The 16434-nt window shown below is 37.6% G+C and overlaps 2 protein-coding genes and 1 pseudogene across 3 annotated transcripts; all 3 read right to left on the bottom strand.

The window, feature by feature from the left end:
- Window positions 1-429: 429 nt before the first annotated feature.
- Window positions 430-5108, bottom strand: LOC18591839 (uncharacterized). The gene is made up of 15 exons (XM_007018228.3): window positions 4818-5108; window positions 4412-4533; window positions 4241-4300; window positions 4030-4149; window positions 3806-3925; window positions 3420-3561; window positions 3077-3247; window positions 2693-2848; window positions 2511-2617; window positions 2238-2328; window positions 1851-1992; window positions 1578-1734; window positions 1330-1446; window positions 1019-1145; window positions 430-909 (listed from the first exon to the last, which is right to left on the bottom strand). Exons 1-15 carry the CDS (start codon window positions 4857-4859, stop codon window positions 655-657), a joined length of 1929 nt encoding a protein of 642 aa, XP_007018290.2. The 5' UTR covers window positions 4860-5108; the 3' UTR covers window positions 430-654.
- Window positions 5109-5613: 505 nt separating this feature from the next.
- LOC18591840 (uncharacterized) lies at window positions 5614-10228 on the bottom strand. The gene is made up of 15 exons (XM_018125999.2): window positions 10005-10228; window positions 9756-9877; window positions 9267-9326; window positions 9031-9150; window positions 8799-8918; window positions 8427-8568; window positions 8127-8303; window positions 7774-7929; window positions 7574-7680; window positions 7338-7428; window positions 7106-7247; window positions 6838-6994; window positions 6495-6611; window positions 6235-6361; window positions 5614-6097 (listed from the first exon to the last, which is right to left on the bottom strand). The coding sequence occupies exons 1-15, from the start codon at window positions 10044-10046 to the stop codon at window positions 5840-5842; spliced, it is 1938 nt and encodes a 645-aa protein (XP_017981488.1). The 5' UTR covers window positions 10047-10228; the 3' UTR covers window positions 5614-5839.
- Window positions 10229-11353: 1125 nt separating this feature from the next.
- Window positions 11354-15933, bottom strand: LOC108663123 (uncharacterized; annotated as a pseudogene). The gene is made up of 15 exons (XR_016027944.1): window positions 15671-15933; window positions 15416-15537; window positions 15238-15341; window positions 14882-15001; window positions 14668-14787; window positions 14348-14489; window positions 14051-14224; window positions 13799-13954; window positions 13591-13697; window positions 13191-13281; window positions 12828-12969; window positions 12581-12737; window positions 12173-12289; window positions 11856-11982; window positions 11354-11727 (listed from the first exon to the last, which is right to left on the bottom strand). The product of XR_016027944.1 is annotated as an uncharacterized LOC108663123 (transcript).
- Between the last annotated feature and the right edge of the window lie 501 nt (window positions 15934-16434).

A 16434-nucleotide genomic window follows, 5' to 3' on the forward strand; every position in this document is an offset into this window, starting at 1 on the left:
GCCAGATGCTGTTTTAAAGTCTTGACATGTATGACTTTGGATTGTCTCTCTTGTAGTTCACTTTTTTTTTCCCGCCATCTTTTCAACACCTAATATAGATTAGGTTGCCCCCTGGAATCAAATTTATCATCATTTGTACTAAATTAGTACGTTCTACCTTTTCTTTCTAGAGCAGACAAACCTCAAAGGTAGACATTTGACTCTGTTACCCTTACATTAATTCAATTGATTAGCCACGCGTTGATGTCTTGGAAAAAACTAAGCTCTTCGGCTAAAGTTGCAGGCCTTGAGCTATGAAGTTTAGTTTCTTGGATGGAATAAATATTTACTTTAATTATATTTGTCATTGGCACAAGGGTGAGAAGAAGCCCAAAAAATTATCTTATTACTATTAGAAGCAAACCCAAATATATCATGCTAGAGTAGAGATCTCAAACCTTTTGGAGGATCCATTAGCCCAACGAGAAATGATCTAGATACATTGATAGCAAAATAGTTATGAAGGTAAATTGATAGCAATCACGGATATCTTAAGCTGGATTTCTCTAGTATAACAGAACAATCACCTCATTAAAAACATAACCATGCGATTTTTGTGAATACAATTTACGAAGTCAACAATCTAAAGGTAGAATTCTGCTATTATATACATATTCAAAGCTTTCTGCTGGAACTAGAAGGGGGACATTCTAGCCTTATATAGTCATACATGATACCCTGAAGTGGATCAGTGTTTATTGCTTGTGTCAGAAAAACGATATTTTCCCCTTCCACAAGCTGAACTCCCGGCACATCTACGTTGTAAAGCCGGTAGAGCCCATGAATTCCATGCCTTGCGATTGTGTTGTCATGCCCAATTTGTCCAGTTGTGAACAGAGGAGGGTCTGCTTTTGGATCATTGATCCGAACCTGTCATATGACATTGAAAATACAGTTCAAATTCAAGTTCCATATAGAGTGACATGAAATGTCCAAGGAACATAGGAAACCATAGTCCAGAATTCATTGTGCTGCATACCTGCAATTCAGCAAGATGTGCAGTTGCTAGGGCCAATCGCAATATATAAGTTCCAGTATGATCTACAATATTGAGCATGAACTTGATTTGCCATGTAGTTCCTTGATATGTACCATCTTCTTTCTTCCTGTAATGCAGCCAAAATAAATTCTAGCTATTAATACTTGGCATGAAGTCCAAAATGTGGCCAGTATAATGGTTTTCATATTTTTTTGTTGGAATGGTTTGGATAGTCATTTTTATGGTATTGAATAAGCTGTTTATATAGTCAAGCTGATTTATCAATGGAAAACGAAGTTGAAGAGCTGAACCTGTTAACTTGAGCAAAGAACCAATCTTTTTCGTAGTCACTATCGCCAACTGTGAAAACCAAGTCTCCATCTGGATATAGATCAGCATATCTTTCCCACAACCCATACTGTCTATACCTGGCCATTACATCAATTTAGATTTCAATTATTCGAAATTCTGGTGAATTGAGTCCATTCAATCAAATATCGGATCGTTTTGAAATCATCCTGATGCAAGTTCAAAGATTGTACCAGCATGATTAACTAACCTGTCAGGATGGTTGACATAAAGTCTGTTAATGTACATAGGGTCAGGGTCAGGGATGTAAAACTCTGCTGCAGAGCGATCAGGTATGCCTATTTCCCATAATGTAGGACCATCTCTTGGAGGCTCAAATATCAGATCACCCACGTCAGTGGTACAACCTGCCGTGCATATCATCGGAGATTAAAAAAGATCATTTTCTATAGAAGAGATAAAATATAATTGACAACAAAAATTCAGTATAATTTCTTATTGTTCATAATTAAGAAATCAAGACCTTCTGTAATGTTAATGACAGCATCATATTTGTAATCTCCGATGAAACCAGGGACCCATGCATAAATATTATATTCACCAGCCCTTATATTCTCGACTGCAAAGTTGCCATCTTCATCTGATCTGGTCCAGAATTGGTAACCCTGTTAAGAATTTGGTGACCCATATTAAGGCTAAACATTTGATATATTGCACTATGTTCCTATAGCTATGCTTAGAAGCTTGTTCATAAGGAATGGGGTCGTTGGTTTAGAAAACTTGACCCCAAGACCTTAAGGTAAATAAACAATTAAGTTCACGGTTAACCACTCATCTCATTACAGTCAGTTAAAAGTAGATCAACATTGACTTAATAATCAATGTAGTACTGAGTAGAGCACTTGATCACCTTGCATTCTCTTTGCCATGATCCGACCTCTCCTGGTGGTGCCAAGCCCACATAAGCACCGTTTGCCGGAATGCAGTCATAGCTAACATACCTGAATAATGATAATTTTCATGGCTTTATGGATTTTTCAACCTACTTTTTTTGAGAACTTGAACAAAGAAGGAAGTAGAAATCATAAAGATAAAAAATTTAGCAATACTTCGGAGGGGATTCCTGTTGGCATTAATACTAGCAAATAATATAAACTAATTACGCACTACAAACAAAAGCAACCTGTCTTGAACTTTTAATCTGCCGCATGCTTTGCCCCGCTGGTCTGATTTTGGAAAATCCTCTGATGCTGGAAAACTGTAGGGCCAGTTCTGGACTTCCATCTGCATCTGGAGACCAATTTATATAAGCTCTTGTCCACCGACACAGAAACAAGGCAGGATTCTATGTTGTTATTATTCTACCTGGTCTTTAGCATCCTCCCAAAGGGAATATACATTGTCCTTATCCCAGAGAGAATTCAGATACAAAAAAACTGGGCCGAAAACCTTTTTCCACGGCTCTCCTGGGTTCAGCTTCAGCACCAAATCCTCTCCGGCATAATGAGCACTAAGAAACATCTGATTTCACCATTTTGAATTTTGAACAAGTTAATACAATCGCATAAATATCATTAAAGACCACAGAATCCAGTCTATGGTGCATCTATAATGTTCATTGACTTGAGACCGAATCCTATTGTCGCAAAGATTGGAGGATTTATGAGATATAGGAGAACTATGTTGCCATGTATATTTCATTAACTAATACTTTACAATCCTTGTAAAGGAGCTAATTGAGTCACTTACTGCAAGAGCATAGGGGCCAACATGGGAGGTCAGGTTCTGTTTGACGGGTCCACCTGACCGGAATTCACTGCTGGGAGTAATTTGCCAGAAACCAATTGGGGGGTTCAAGGATATCCACCCATGAACTTTTAGATCTTTGTTCTCGGATGAGTACTGGTACTTGTCATCCACCTGCTTATCAGTCATGACCCAATATTTTATGTAAGCTAATGAACATCTGTTATGTTAAATGATGTGCGGCTTTTAACTCCCATCGAGTTGTTTTCTCTCAGCTAGTAAATTGTAGTAATCGGATAGGTCAAGTTCTAGACTACACAAAGGGGACTGAAATATATACAAATACCTCTCCTCTGAACTCTGGCTCCACAGGATTGACAAGCAGGACAGCTTCTGGTGTTGCCAGAGGTTGGCCCCTGTCTGGTAACCGGTCATCAGGCAGGGGCATGAATCTTTGCCTGTTGTCTGCTACGGCCATGTAGTGAAATCTGCATGAATAATAAATATTCAATAATTTAGAGGATAAACCATAGGTTTTGCTAACATGTTAAAATAACATCTGTCAAATATCTAAAATTTTATCTAGCCAAAAAGCTAAGCTTATACTTCTGCTTGCTGTTTTTTTAAATAAAGTAAATAATAAAAATAAATAATTAACCGAAAACAAATGAGAAAAATAAAAGTATGAAAACATAATCAAATAACTGAAGAAGATGGAGGCGATCTGTATACTTGTCTTTTCTGAGCTTGAAAACAATTCTGACTTGTGGAAGATTGAATGGAGGCCATTCCCCCAAGTGTTCAAAGATGGCGTAGGAATAGAATCCCGAAGAATTTCGAAGCATTATGAACCTAAAAATCCATCATTGCAACAAAATTGGGTTTGTTTACCTTCCTTGATTAACATTTAACATTTTGTATGAATGGCCTTAAATTATATGGGCGCAAGCACAGACCTTTTGTCTAAATTTAAGGGAACAACGTTGCCCTCAAGAGAGAAATCCCATGTTCTTGTGAATGAGATCTCTACTTGGTCCTCATTTTCTACAACAACCTTAAAACTTGTTCCTTTAAACCTGAATTGCAAGCCATTGCTATCAGTTTAACTTCTGAAATGAAATAGAACTGAAAATGCTATAGTTCATAAAAGAGAGATAGAGGACATACACATCAAATGTTCCTGTTGTTCCTGTACTTCCTGTTTTACTCCAGACTAGATCCCAGTACCTGTCCATCGCATTTGAAATTGAGTTCTAATAAGAATAACGGTTGGAAGGACAAATGAACTCATGGGAGACAGGGATTCTAGGCAGTAGTGTTGATGCTATGTGGTTTTACCCTCTTTCAACTTCCTCATCTTGAACTTCAAGCACATTGTCGATGCCATTATATCGTATCCCAGTGACAATTCCGTCAGGACTCGATATTGTCACTTGGAGTATTCCATTATCCATTACCACCTGCAGCAATGGTTTCGTTTAAAATCTAAACAGAACTTTGTTGTAATTTTTCAAGGATGTTAGCTAAGAACGTCCTGCTCAGTCTATAAGAGATGCTATTTTTGATAGAGTCACCATAAGATTGTACCTTTGACCGATACCGGGCACAATGATCATAGACAAGGTGGTAAAAATAATCCCACAAGTAGTAAGATATAAAAGGTGTTATGGTAGAACATTATTCAAATTTTATAGACTATGCACAACATTATAAAATAACTACCAAAGAAATTAACTAAAATTACATAATGATCTCGAATAAGCAGTTGCACCCCTGGCCATGACATAGTTTGCCTTTCTAATCCCTGGAATTTCTTCAGCTGAGCTATGATATTTCAAAAGTTGACAGAAAAATCCAACTATATATGGGCTAACATTTTGTCATGCTTCATTCAGAAGCCCTCCTGGAACAGTAGCTGGTAAAGGCTTAAAAGGAATGTTTTCCCACCAACTTTCTTTTAACTGGGAAAAGCATTCTTTTCGTTTCCATATTTTTTTTATGATCTCTTTAGGTTGTGGCAATTGCATTGGGTGAGTTTCACCTTGGTTTACTGAACTAGGTATTCATGAAGCATCCTTTAACCTGTTTTGACGTACCCACATTTTGTGTGAGATTGCTTTATGCACAAATATGGATGAGGGTGCCTTGCTTCCACAATTAACCAATCGATTGGCTCGACAAGACTCCTAGCTGGATGAAATTTCAACTTTGGTTGTCTAACATGCCACGCTAAAGTAGAATTGAGTTAATCTTAAATAGTCAAAACATCTTTGGCCAACATGATGCTTGATAAACTTGCCAAGTGAAATGGGATAAAAACACATACTAATATTTAAATGATCATTAGTGCAAAAGTTTAAAAACTTTAAATTGGAAAGAAGAGCTTGTGATGTTATGTACAAATGGTATTAAACCTAACATAAGCCCGATATCCTGATGAACAAGTCAATTAAATAGATTTATGAACAGCCTTCAGTTTTATCAAATCCACATCAACCAAGGCTAATTAAGTAAGGCAAGAAAAAAAGCCTGATTGCAAGTTGGTCTCAATTCAATGTTACTTAAGCACCCTTTAGTTGTGGGTGTCTTCCATCAAAATCCAAGGGATTTTTCTGTTACATATAAAATACAACACAAGTCTACATTGCAAGATTATGGTCTAATCAACTGAAGCAAATACACAGACATTGACAATTTCCTTCACAAAATGTTGTTCTTCTCAATATATTTCCTGGACATCCCAATTAATTTTCAATAAAAGGAAAACTAAGGTCTCTTGTTGGCGTCAGAAGATGGAGGGCCTTCTAGACGAATATAGTCATACATAATTCCCTGGAAAGGGCTAGTGCTTTTTGATTGCGTTAGAAAAATGGTATTATCTCCTTCATGGAGCAGATTTCCTGGAATATCCACATTGTACAGCCAGTAGAGCCCATGAATTCCATGTCTCGCAATTGTGTTGTCCTTGCCAATTTGACCACTCGAAAACAGAGGAGAAATTGCATCAGGATCATTGACCCGTACCTTCAAAAAGGAAAAAAAAAATTTCAATTCAAAAGTGTAAATTAGCATGAATTGTAATCTCCAGGAATCATGAGGTTCAATATTCTAAGTTAACTCCAACAACATCACAAAATGATGAACGATGAAAAATTATATGCCTGAAGTTCAGAAGCATGTGCAGAAGCCAATGCCAATCGCAGTTTGTATGTTCCGCTCTCATCTACACAGTCTAGTTTGAACTTGATTTGCCATGTAGTTCCTTGGTATGTATTATCATCTTTCTTTCTGCAATTCAAAAGAAAGATTGCTTTTATTTTGGCAGTATTCTAAACCTCGAGTGTTTATTGGAAAACCAAGAGCTAGGTGGGGAGGAATACAAGTGATCTAGAAAAAAATATAAGTGTTGAAAAGAACATACCTGGTAACCTGCGCAAAAAACCAGTCTTTTGTATAGTCACTAACGCCAACTGTGTAGACCAAATCTCCATCAGGATATAACTCTGCATATCTTTCCCATAATCCATACTGCCTAAATCTGCCAACAATGGATGATAAAAACAATGACACTGAATTTTAAACCTTAAATGAACAAATCAATTGTATTGGAAAAGCACTGTTAATTTCAATGTGGTGATCTTTTCGATATTTGAGGAATGAATGCCCCAAAAAAAAGATGAAGAAATCAAGAAGCTTCATGATTCTGCTGCTTTAATGCCAAGTACCTCTATAGAATCCTTAAAATCACAGGAAGGGAAGCTAACCTGTCTTGGTGATTAACATATAACTTGTTGATATATACTGGACTAGGATCAGGGACATAGAATTCTGCAGCAGTGCGATCTGGGATTCCTATTTCCCACAATGTAGGGCCATCTCTTGGAGGCTCATATACAAGATCACCCATATAAATATCATAGCCTGCATTTGGTTATCAAAATTCAAAATGTTAATGATCTTTCAATACATTTCATAACAAGAGCTTAGGAGGTTTCTGAAGACAAAAATATACAAAGAACTAAAATAAAAGACCTGCAGTTGGTGTAATGATAACATCGTATCGATAATCTCCAATGAAGCCAGGGACCCATGCGTATAGATTATAGTCTCCGGTCCGAATATTATTAATGCAGAAATAGCCATCTTCATCAGTTTTGGTCCAGAATTGATAACCCTGCAATGAAAAAATTCTGATTATTTCATAGCTCCCCTCAATTGAGAATGCAGGGTGATCATGTCATGCTACGTGTGAAATTAAAATTACCTTGACTTCTCTTTGCCAAGATCCAACATCTCCTGGAGGTGCTAAGCCCACATAAGCACCATTGGCAGGTATGTTGTCATCGTGAACATATCTAGATCAAATTGAAGAAAAAAACACAACGTGATGGCCTTCAATTTCTGACCAAATTATCAGGGGAGCAAACAAGAAAAATGTATGTTCATGCTAATGATTCAAAACTACAGCTTTGTTCAGGAAGGCTGGATCAGGTAAATTACCTATCTTTCACTAATAATCTACCACTGACATTGCCCCTTTGATCAGACTGTGGAAAGTCTTCAGAAACAGGGAAACTGTAAGGCCAGCCTTGTACTTCTATTGTCATCTAAAGAAGAACTTTTTGTTTTAGCCACTTAAAGTAGTAAATAGATAACTGTTTAACTTGGAAGATGAAATTAGAGTATCTTTAATGCTGAACCTGTTCTTTAGCATCCTCCCAAAGTGAAAGTGGGTCACCTCCATTGGACAAAGAATTAAGGTAAATAAAAATAGGGCCAAAAACTTTCTTCCAGGGCTCATTAGTTCCAAATTTCAATAACAAATCCTCTCCTGAATAATGAACGCTGTGCATAACCTGATCAATTGGTCGTAGGATTGTAATCAAAGTCAATACTAGTGCTTTTTTTGCCGTAAAAGAAGAAGTTAGATAAAAGTATCGAACTATGACATAGTTTCCTAAGTTTCCTTTGAAAAGGTCCTTGTTTTTACCTACCAGTTTATCTAGAAGAGGGAAAAAATTGAAAAAGAGAAGAAAGAGAAAGAAACGTTTACAGCAAGGGTGGTGGGGCCGACATGTGAGGTAAGGTTTTGCTTGAGGGGGCCAGCAGATCGAAACTCATCGCTGGGTGTTATTTGCCAGAACCCCACGGGGACGGGGGGGTCAGTGCAAATCCAACCATGGACCCTGTTGTCCTTGTTCTCACATGAGTATTGGTACTTGTCATCTACCTGCACAGGTTGTCAACGGTTGAAAAGAACCAAACCACACCCAAAAAGAGAAGGAATAAGGACACATTATTGAAAATAAAGTATCCTGATCAATTATATTTTACTTAGAAATTTAGAAACAACCTCTCCTCTAAACTCCGGTTCCAGTGGATCAACGAGTAGGACTGCCTCGGGATAGGCCAGGGTTTGGCTTCTGTATGGTAACCGGTCATCAGGCAGGGGCATGCATCTTTGCCTGTTGTCTGCCATAGCCATGTAATGAAACCTGTGTCTCGAAATTGCCAATGCTTGTGAGTTATTTTACAATTTTTTTTTGTAATTGACTTTTTCATTCAGTTTGCAATTCTGCTCTAATGATTTGTCTCTAGTGAAGCAAGAAGTCCTTTTAGGTAAAAGCAGGTAGAGGCTGAACCGGCATTTTCTCCCAAATCAGTTTTATATTTACTCCATAAAAGGAAGTGTGGCAATAAAATAAGATGGGGAAACTGTGCCTACTTGTCTTTCCTGAGCTTGAATGCGACCCTGAGCCTGTCAAGGATGAAAGCAGGCCATTCCTCCAAGTGCTCGTAAATTGCATAGGTATAGAATCCTGAGGAATTACGAAGCATTACAAACCTGAAAAAGATACTCAAAAGTTTTTGCTTTTGTTATAATCTCCCCTATCATCATGTAACTGAAATCACATTCAGAAATAGCAAGCTCTGGATATAATTAACAGATTGAGTACCTCTTGTCAATATTCAAGGGAACGACTCTGCCTTCAAGGGAAGAATCCCACATTCTAGTAAATGAGAGCTCCACCTGCTCCTCATTTTCCACTATTACATTAAAGCTTGTTGCTTCAATCCTGCTTAGCAATCATTTCGTGGCTCAACCAAACAAAAAAAGAATGAAATCTAAAATAGGAAAACTTAGCTTTGAAGGGACAACAATGCCTTTCGTGGGAGAGACTTTGAGACATACCTGTCAAATTTACCCTTTGTTCCTTTCCTTCCTGCTAGATTCCAGACAAGGTCCCAATACCTTTAAGATTCCATAGGGAAATCAAATCAACATCTAGTTACTCAATCACAAAACCAATCCCACGTACAAATCCAAAAAACTTTCCCATAACGTTGAAAAGAAGTGAATAAAGAAATAAAATTGATAAAACTAAATGCTGATTTTGTATGTGTTTGAAAAATCTCCTTCCATGTTGATGCCAAAACTGAACCTGAGTTTGCAACCTCATTTTCTCAAGATCTCTGCAGATTATTACTGTTCATAACTACCCTTTAGGCAGTTCATGGCTGAAGAACATGTATTTTATGCAATAGTTTTTTACCACTTCATTTCCCTAAATAGAAGAATTTGGGGGATATAGATGTCAGACGCTTTTGATTTTGGTTTGTTTTCTCCCCTGCACCAAAAAGAGAGGAAAAATAAAAGAAAAAGAGCAGAGGAATTGTGTACCCTCTATCAGTTTCATCGTTTTCAACAGCAAGCAAATTGTCGATGCCATTATATTGCAAACCGGTAACAATCCCACCCGGGTTTGATATTGTCACCTGCAGTATGTCATTATCCATCACCACCTGCACATGACATATTAAACTCTAAATGAACTGGAGGAAGAAGCCGGAACTTGGTCTAAAATTCTGAAACAGGACAAAAAGAAACCAAAAATGAAACTGCAAAACAGTAAGAAACAAAAGTTCTTACATATTTATCTTGGACATCTAACTGCACTCCCCGAGATGACATGGTCAAGCCCTGCTGCCTTGCCAATGGCAATCACCAGCGACGACCAGGAACCGGTAAGCTTAGTGGAAATATGTCAATAAGGTGAATTATGGCAAGACAAGAAAAAAGTTTGTCAAACACGTGACTTACATGATTTAGAAGAATAGGGAGGTCTGTGCAGTAGGGGTATATAATGGAGAATGTAGACACGTGAAGAGTATTTACATCATAATGACTAAAGCTTCCGCTTTAGGAGCTGAAATAATAAGGTTTCTTAACTATTTCTTTTGTAGTCTCTTTACTTTGCCGTCACCGCTAGTTTGGTGCATGAATCCTTCACAAAAAGGTGTGCAAAAGGTCAAAGGACACCAATGGCTTGAACGGTTGGTGTTGAACTGTTGAATTCTGATTGCATGTCAAAGGCTCAAATCCAAGTTTTCAAGCAGACCAAGAATCTGTGAGCCAATGGTGCGTTAAGTTTTCAAAGTTCAATTTTTAAAAGAATTTCCCGTTTTCTTTTATAGGAGCAATCTTTCCATGGACCCTTCAAAATGGAGCAATAGGACAAGCATAGGTCACATGTAAGCAGATTTATGGGGTCAAGCCTTTTGCATGTGGAATTGAAATACAGACTTAAATTCCAAGTTATTTTAAATTTTTAACTAAAAAAGAATCCAAGTTATAGATTCACTGGCTGAATGTTAGATATGGACAAGGAAATACCAGCATTCTTTGCCTTAACAGTCCAACTTTATGGCTCTGTGAATAAATGAAAGTAAATTTCATTTACAATAGTTGCCTTGTCTCTGGTTTCATTTCCACTTTGATCAATATTTTCCATGTTGAATGTTCTTCTCCATTTCTAACACCTCGATCTGAGAGAATAAAACCTTCTCAATAAAAAGTACGAGAGAAATTCTCCAGTATCAATTTATCTTGTAATTTAAAACTTTTTTGAGATTTAATTGAAATGAAATTTCTTTTATGACCGTCAATAACTATTAGCCGATTGTTAAATAGAACTAACAAAAGAAGCTACTTGAAGTTACAAGTGGGATACCCGGCTTAAATTAAATGAAGATAGGCTATTTTGGTAACTGATGAGCATCTGGGTCAGTCAATGAAAAGAATTTAATTATCGTTGATAAAAATAAAAAGATATTTATTATGGAAAGTTGGGTTCCTTTGCAGGTTGCCCCGCTGCGGTGGAAAGCCAAGTTATAGCTTAACATGGGCATGGCTAGGCTCTTGTTAGCAACCTCTTAAATTTGGCAATGCAGTTCATTTCATGGCCTTCTTTCTTTTGGTAAGGGATTGATTTTTCAGAATTTTTCAAAAATGGACAATCTATTAAACAAAAATGTATTACTTTAATACAGCTTTGATCAAGACAAATCACAAACGTTCAACGATTATGATCCAATTCCATCTCCTATGACAATGCACTCATATGTTCTTTCTTGGAACTTGAAGTTGGGGGGCCTTCTAATCGTATGTAATCATACATAATCCCTTGAAACGGGCCGCTGCTTCGTGGCTGTGTCAGGAAGATAGTGTTATCACCTTGTACAAGCAGTTTTCCAGGTATATCTACATTGTACAGCCAGTAGAGTCCATGAATTCCATGCCTTGCAATTGAGTTGTCCCTCCCGAATAGTCCACTTGAAAATAAAGGATTTCCTTTTGGATCATTAATTCGAATCTGTAGATCAAAAAATTCATTTTGTACTAGGGTGAATTTGCATGCTGAATAGGTTGCAGTTTGACAGTAAGAATCTCTTTCCATGGTATTCTTATCAAGTTGAAAATTTGAATAATGTAGTTATATACCTGCAATTCGGATAAAGTTGCAGATGCAATCGCCAAGCGTAATTTATAGGAATTACTCTGATCCACATTGTCAAGTTTGAATTTAATTTGCCATGTTGTTCCTTGATACTTGTTATTATCAGTCTTCCTGTAGTGCAAGAGACATGGTTTAGCTAAGATATGAAAAGTTGACCCCTAACAGAAGAATGGAACTCCTGTATCAGCCAAAACCCCAAAAGGTTGCTAAATTGGAAGGGAAGAAATCAAAATGAAACGTAAATGTTCAAAATGAAGATGATAAACGAAGTTGCCATGGAATGATAATGAAAGGTTATTACCTGGTTACTTGGGCAAAGAACCAATCTTTTTTATAGTCACTACTGCCAACTGTGTAAACTAGATCTCCAACAGGATACAGTTCTGCATATCTTTCCCATAGTCCATACTGTCTAAACCTGCCAACGGAAGGGTACATATGCTCAATTTATATTGAATTTCACCACATTATAGCAAAGCATTTGCAAATTGCAGAGGACCTTCTTACATGGAGCTGCTACAAATGTTTGTACGCAAAATTGAAAAGACAACCGTGGAAAATGATCATAGGGATATTATTTCAGGACTATCATAAATAAATATCAGAATTTCTAAATTATTTTTGGAATGGCATTCGGAAATGCAAAGAATGCCCAAGATAACATTATTAGAAACCATATCACCAGTTGGGACAAAGAATGAAGACTAACCGATCCGGATGGTTAACATAAAGTTTGTTGATGTACTTAGGATTAGGATCTGGGACATAAAATTCTGCAGCAGAACGATCAGGGATGCCTATTTCCCACAATGTAGGTCCATTTCTCGGAGGTTCATAAATGAGATCACCCACCTCAATATAACTACCTGTATCACATTATACTGACATTAAAACACTTACAAATACCTGCGAAAATTATAGAGCTTGAACAATTTGCTAAAATTCGAAGAATGTACCTGGAGTTATTGTGATAGCAACATCAGATCGATAATCTCCAATAAAACCAGGAACCCATGCGTAAAGGTTATAATCAGCAGTTCGTATGTCATTGATCAAAAAATAGCCATTCACGTCTGTTTGGGTCCAAAATTGGTAGTCCTATTCGGGAAAATAGCAGGCGCATTATCATGTGTAAGTGTTTGCTTGAAACCAATTTTACATCTATGAAATGTTGTCCCCGCCATTGCTTCTCGTGTTTCCATCATATCCTACATACTATATGCTATAAACGGGTGGCATGAACTTTATATAGAGTACGAGATAGGCTTAATTCGTTACATGGGCAAATGGTAGTCTAATGGAGGGGTTAACAAAATCACCTTGCATTCTCTTTGCCATGACCCAGCAGTCCCTGGTGGAGCCAATCCTATGTAAGCTCCATTTGCTGGTATGTTGTCATCACTAACGTACCTAGACAATATAATCCCAAAAAACTGAGAACATGATCCAATCAATTGGCTGTGTTTGCTATGCTACATAAGATTAAGAGAAATTAATTAACAATTTTCTTCCTTTCACTATTTTCATTTTACCATCTGACAGCCCCACAGGAAACAAGAAGAATGGTGAACAACCATTATGATGTTGTCAACTCTTATTCATTTTTAAAGAAAAAGGATTTTAGCTTAACTTTCCGAAATCAACTTAAATAGATTTAGTTGACTAAAACAAGAAAATGCCAGAGGACTAAAGAGTGCAGCAAAAAGTCTGCATATCTACCTGTCATGCACAAGAAGTCTGCCGCTAACACTACCCCGTTGGTCCGATTTAGGAAAATCCTCGGAAGCTGGGAAAGTGTAAGGCCAGCTCTGGAATTCAGTAATCATCTGAAAGCCATTAAGTTATTGATCATCAGATATAGGCATTCTAATTGTAAAGTTTATTGTCCAAATGACTGCAGCCTTTCCTGCCAAACCCCAGATTAAACCTGTTCTTTAGCATCCTCCCAAAGCGAAAGCGGATCATCTCCTTCCATTGCACAGTTGAGATAGATAAAAACAGGGCCAAAGACTTTCTTCCAGGCCTCGCCGGCACTGAATTTCGGCACCAGGTCTTCTCCAGAATAATGAGCACTGAGAAACACCTGGTCATACCATTTTCATCATGATTAAATTGCAGCCATCATTATTCATATAAAAAAATTTCTATATTCCTATCGAAGTCACCGCCAGGGTCTTACAGCAAGGGTTGTGGGGCCCACATGAGAGGTTAAGTTCTGTTTGACGGGTCCACCGGAGCGGAACTCGTTGCTGGGCGTGATCATCCAGAATCCCACTGCTGGTGGGTCAGTGCGTATCCAGCCGTGAACTTGGCTGTCTTTGTTATCACATGAATATTGGTACTTGTCATCGACCTGATAAGTCACATTGGAGGATTTCTTTTAGCCAAATTTTCATTCATTCCTAGATGATTGCTTTGTTTAGCAAATTAAGGAGAGAACGATATCTTTAATTATTTATGCACTGAAAATGGTCACCTCTCCTTTCAACTCGTGCTCCACGGGGTCAACCAGGAGGACTGCTTCTGGGTAAGCCAGGGCTTGACCTCTTCCTGGCAACCGGTCATCAGGCAGAGGCATGTATCTTTGCCTATTGTCTGCCATAGCCATGTAGTGAAACCTGTCCACCCAAGAAACTCTGCTGTTAGCTGTCTTAAGTTTTCTTTCCCGTAAGGTGGAAATTTCTTGTGTAAGGACTGAGGAACTCACAGGGTGTATAATTATAGTTCAATCTATTTATGTTTGCTACTCCTCACTAAATTGAAAGAAAAAAAGTAGGGATAAGTTTATTATTGTACTTGTCTTTTCTCAGCTTGAATGCGATTCTGGTTTCAGCGAGGTTAAAACCAGGCCAATCTTTCAAGTGCTCATAAATGGCATAAGAGTAGAAGCCTGAGCAACCACGCAGCACAATGAACCTGGTAAAGTATGAACATAGTTTTTATATAACCTTCATAATAATAATAACTCTATGAGACAATATTGCAGGTTAAAGGGTTGAGCAGTAAGGACCTTTTGTCTATATTTAGAGGAACAACCTTGCCCTCTTGGGAGGAATCCCACGTTCTTGTGAAGGAAACCTCAACTTGATCCACATTTTCCACTATAACCTTAAAAATTGTTCCCTTAATCCTGCACAGATATTAACATGATTTTAACAATTAGCTTTTATATGAAATCAAATTGACTTGATAAAACCATAATTGAAGATGTTCCCGAATCTGCAACTAAAATAAAGTTATGTTTTTGAATGAAAACTAGACAAGCCGTAAAAGAAAAAACTAACTTCAGTGAAGGTTTAACTTCAAACTGGATTGACAGGTAAAAAAAAAATTTACGCATAAACTAAAACTAAAAATGAATCTTACACGTCAAATAAGCCAGCAGTTCCAGCAGTACCCGGTGAGCTCCACACAAGGTCCCAGTACCTGAATGTTACATTGGAAAATATAGGCACCATGATTTTAAGTCACTGCCAGAATCGATACCAAAGTGAAGAACAGAAAGTAAATGAAGATGGAATCCCCCGGCAAAGGAGACATATACCCTCTATTCGATTCTTCATTTAGAACTTCCAGCAAGTTGTCAATGTCATTATATCGAATGCCGGTCACAATTCCATCAGGGTTCGATAATGTGAGTTGGAGTACGCCATTATCTATCATCACCTGCAAAAATATTGCATGAATATGAAGTTACTTAAATAGTATCTCGAGAGGGAAACTTTATCTCCTTCATGTTATGCTCTTCTTTCTGCAAAGAAGAAACTAGAAAAATATTGGAAGAAAAGAAAAGAAATACATGAGTATCCTGAATATGGAGTTGAACCCCAATAGGCGACATGGTTTTTGAAGACCTAACGTTTTTGTTTGCAGGCAAGTTTTTGTCAGAGGTCCATGAAGATTTTGAGAATCCTCGGCAATCTTGCGCAGACAAGTTAGGAGTTCAAAATGGTTTATAAGTATGTTTTCAGCTTAGTTTCCTTGAACTGGAGATAAAGCATCCTTTTGTCAATTCTTTTGTCTTCAACAATCTCTTAACTTGGTCGCCAACGCAGTTTGGTGCCATATGGAGGGGAAGCGTGCAAAAGCCGCTATGTGGAGCAGCCAATTACAACATGCATCGCAACATCATAAATATGACGTGTGATTGACTTTTGGATGTGTAGTGCTAAGTATTATAATAATAAAAAAAACTTATCTTAAGATTAGGTCACGGAAAGAACATTGCTCTTGAAAATTAGAACTGATTTTCACCCACTCTGAATAATATTTCGAGGATACTATTCCAATAACAATATCTTTTTGTAACATTTTTATTTTTAAAAAAAAGGTGTATGATCTCTGTTTTACATGACCCAGCCCTCCATGGTGGGTCGTGCTTGGTAGGCCTCACAGGATTTGGTGTACGGGCCTATTTATAGCCCATACAAGAGTTGATTGGGCTGATTAGAAGGCTACCAGCCTGTTTCAATTCGGCTTGTATTTTTGCCAGGCTTCTTTAAATGGAGAGACAAGTGACCGCTAAAGTACGTGACGAGTGGACATGCCCAATGCCAGTTGGGA

This window comes from Theobroma cacao, chromosome 8 (genome assembly GCF_053813885.1).
Source record: "Theobroma cacao isolate CCN51 chromosome 8, ASM5381388v1, whole genome shotgun sequence".
Lineage (NCBI taxonomy): Eukaryota > Viridiplantae > Streptophyta > Magnoliopsida > Malvales > Malvaceae > Theobroma > Theobroma cacao.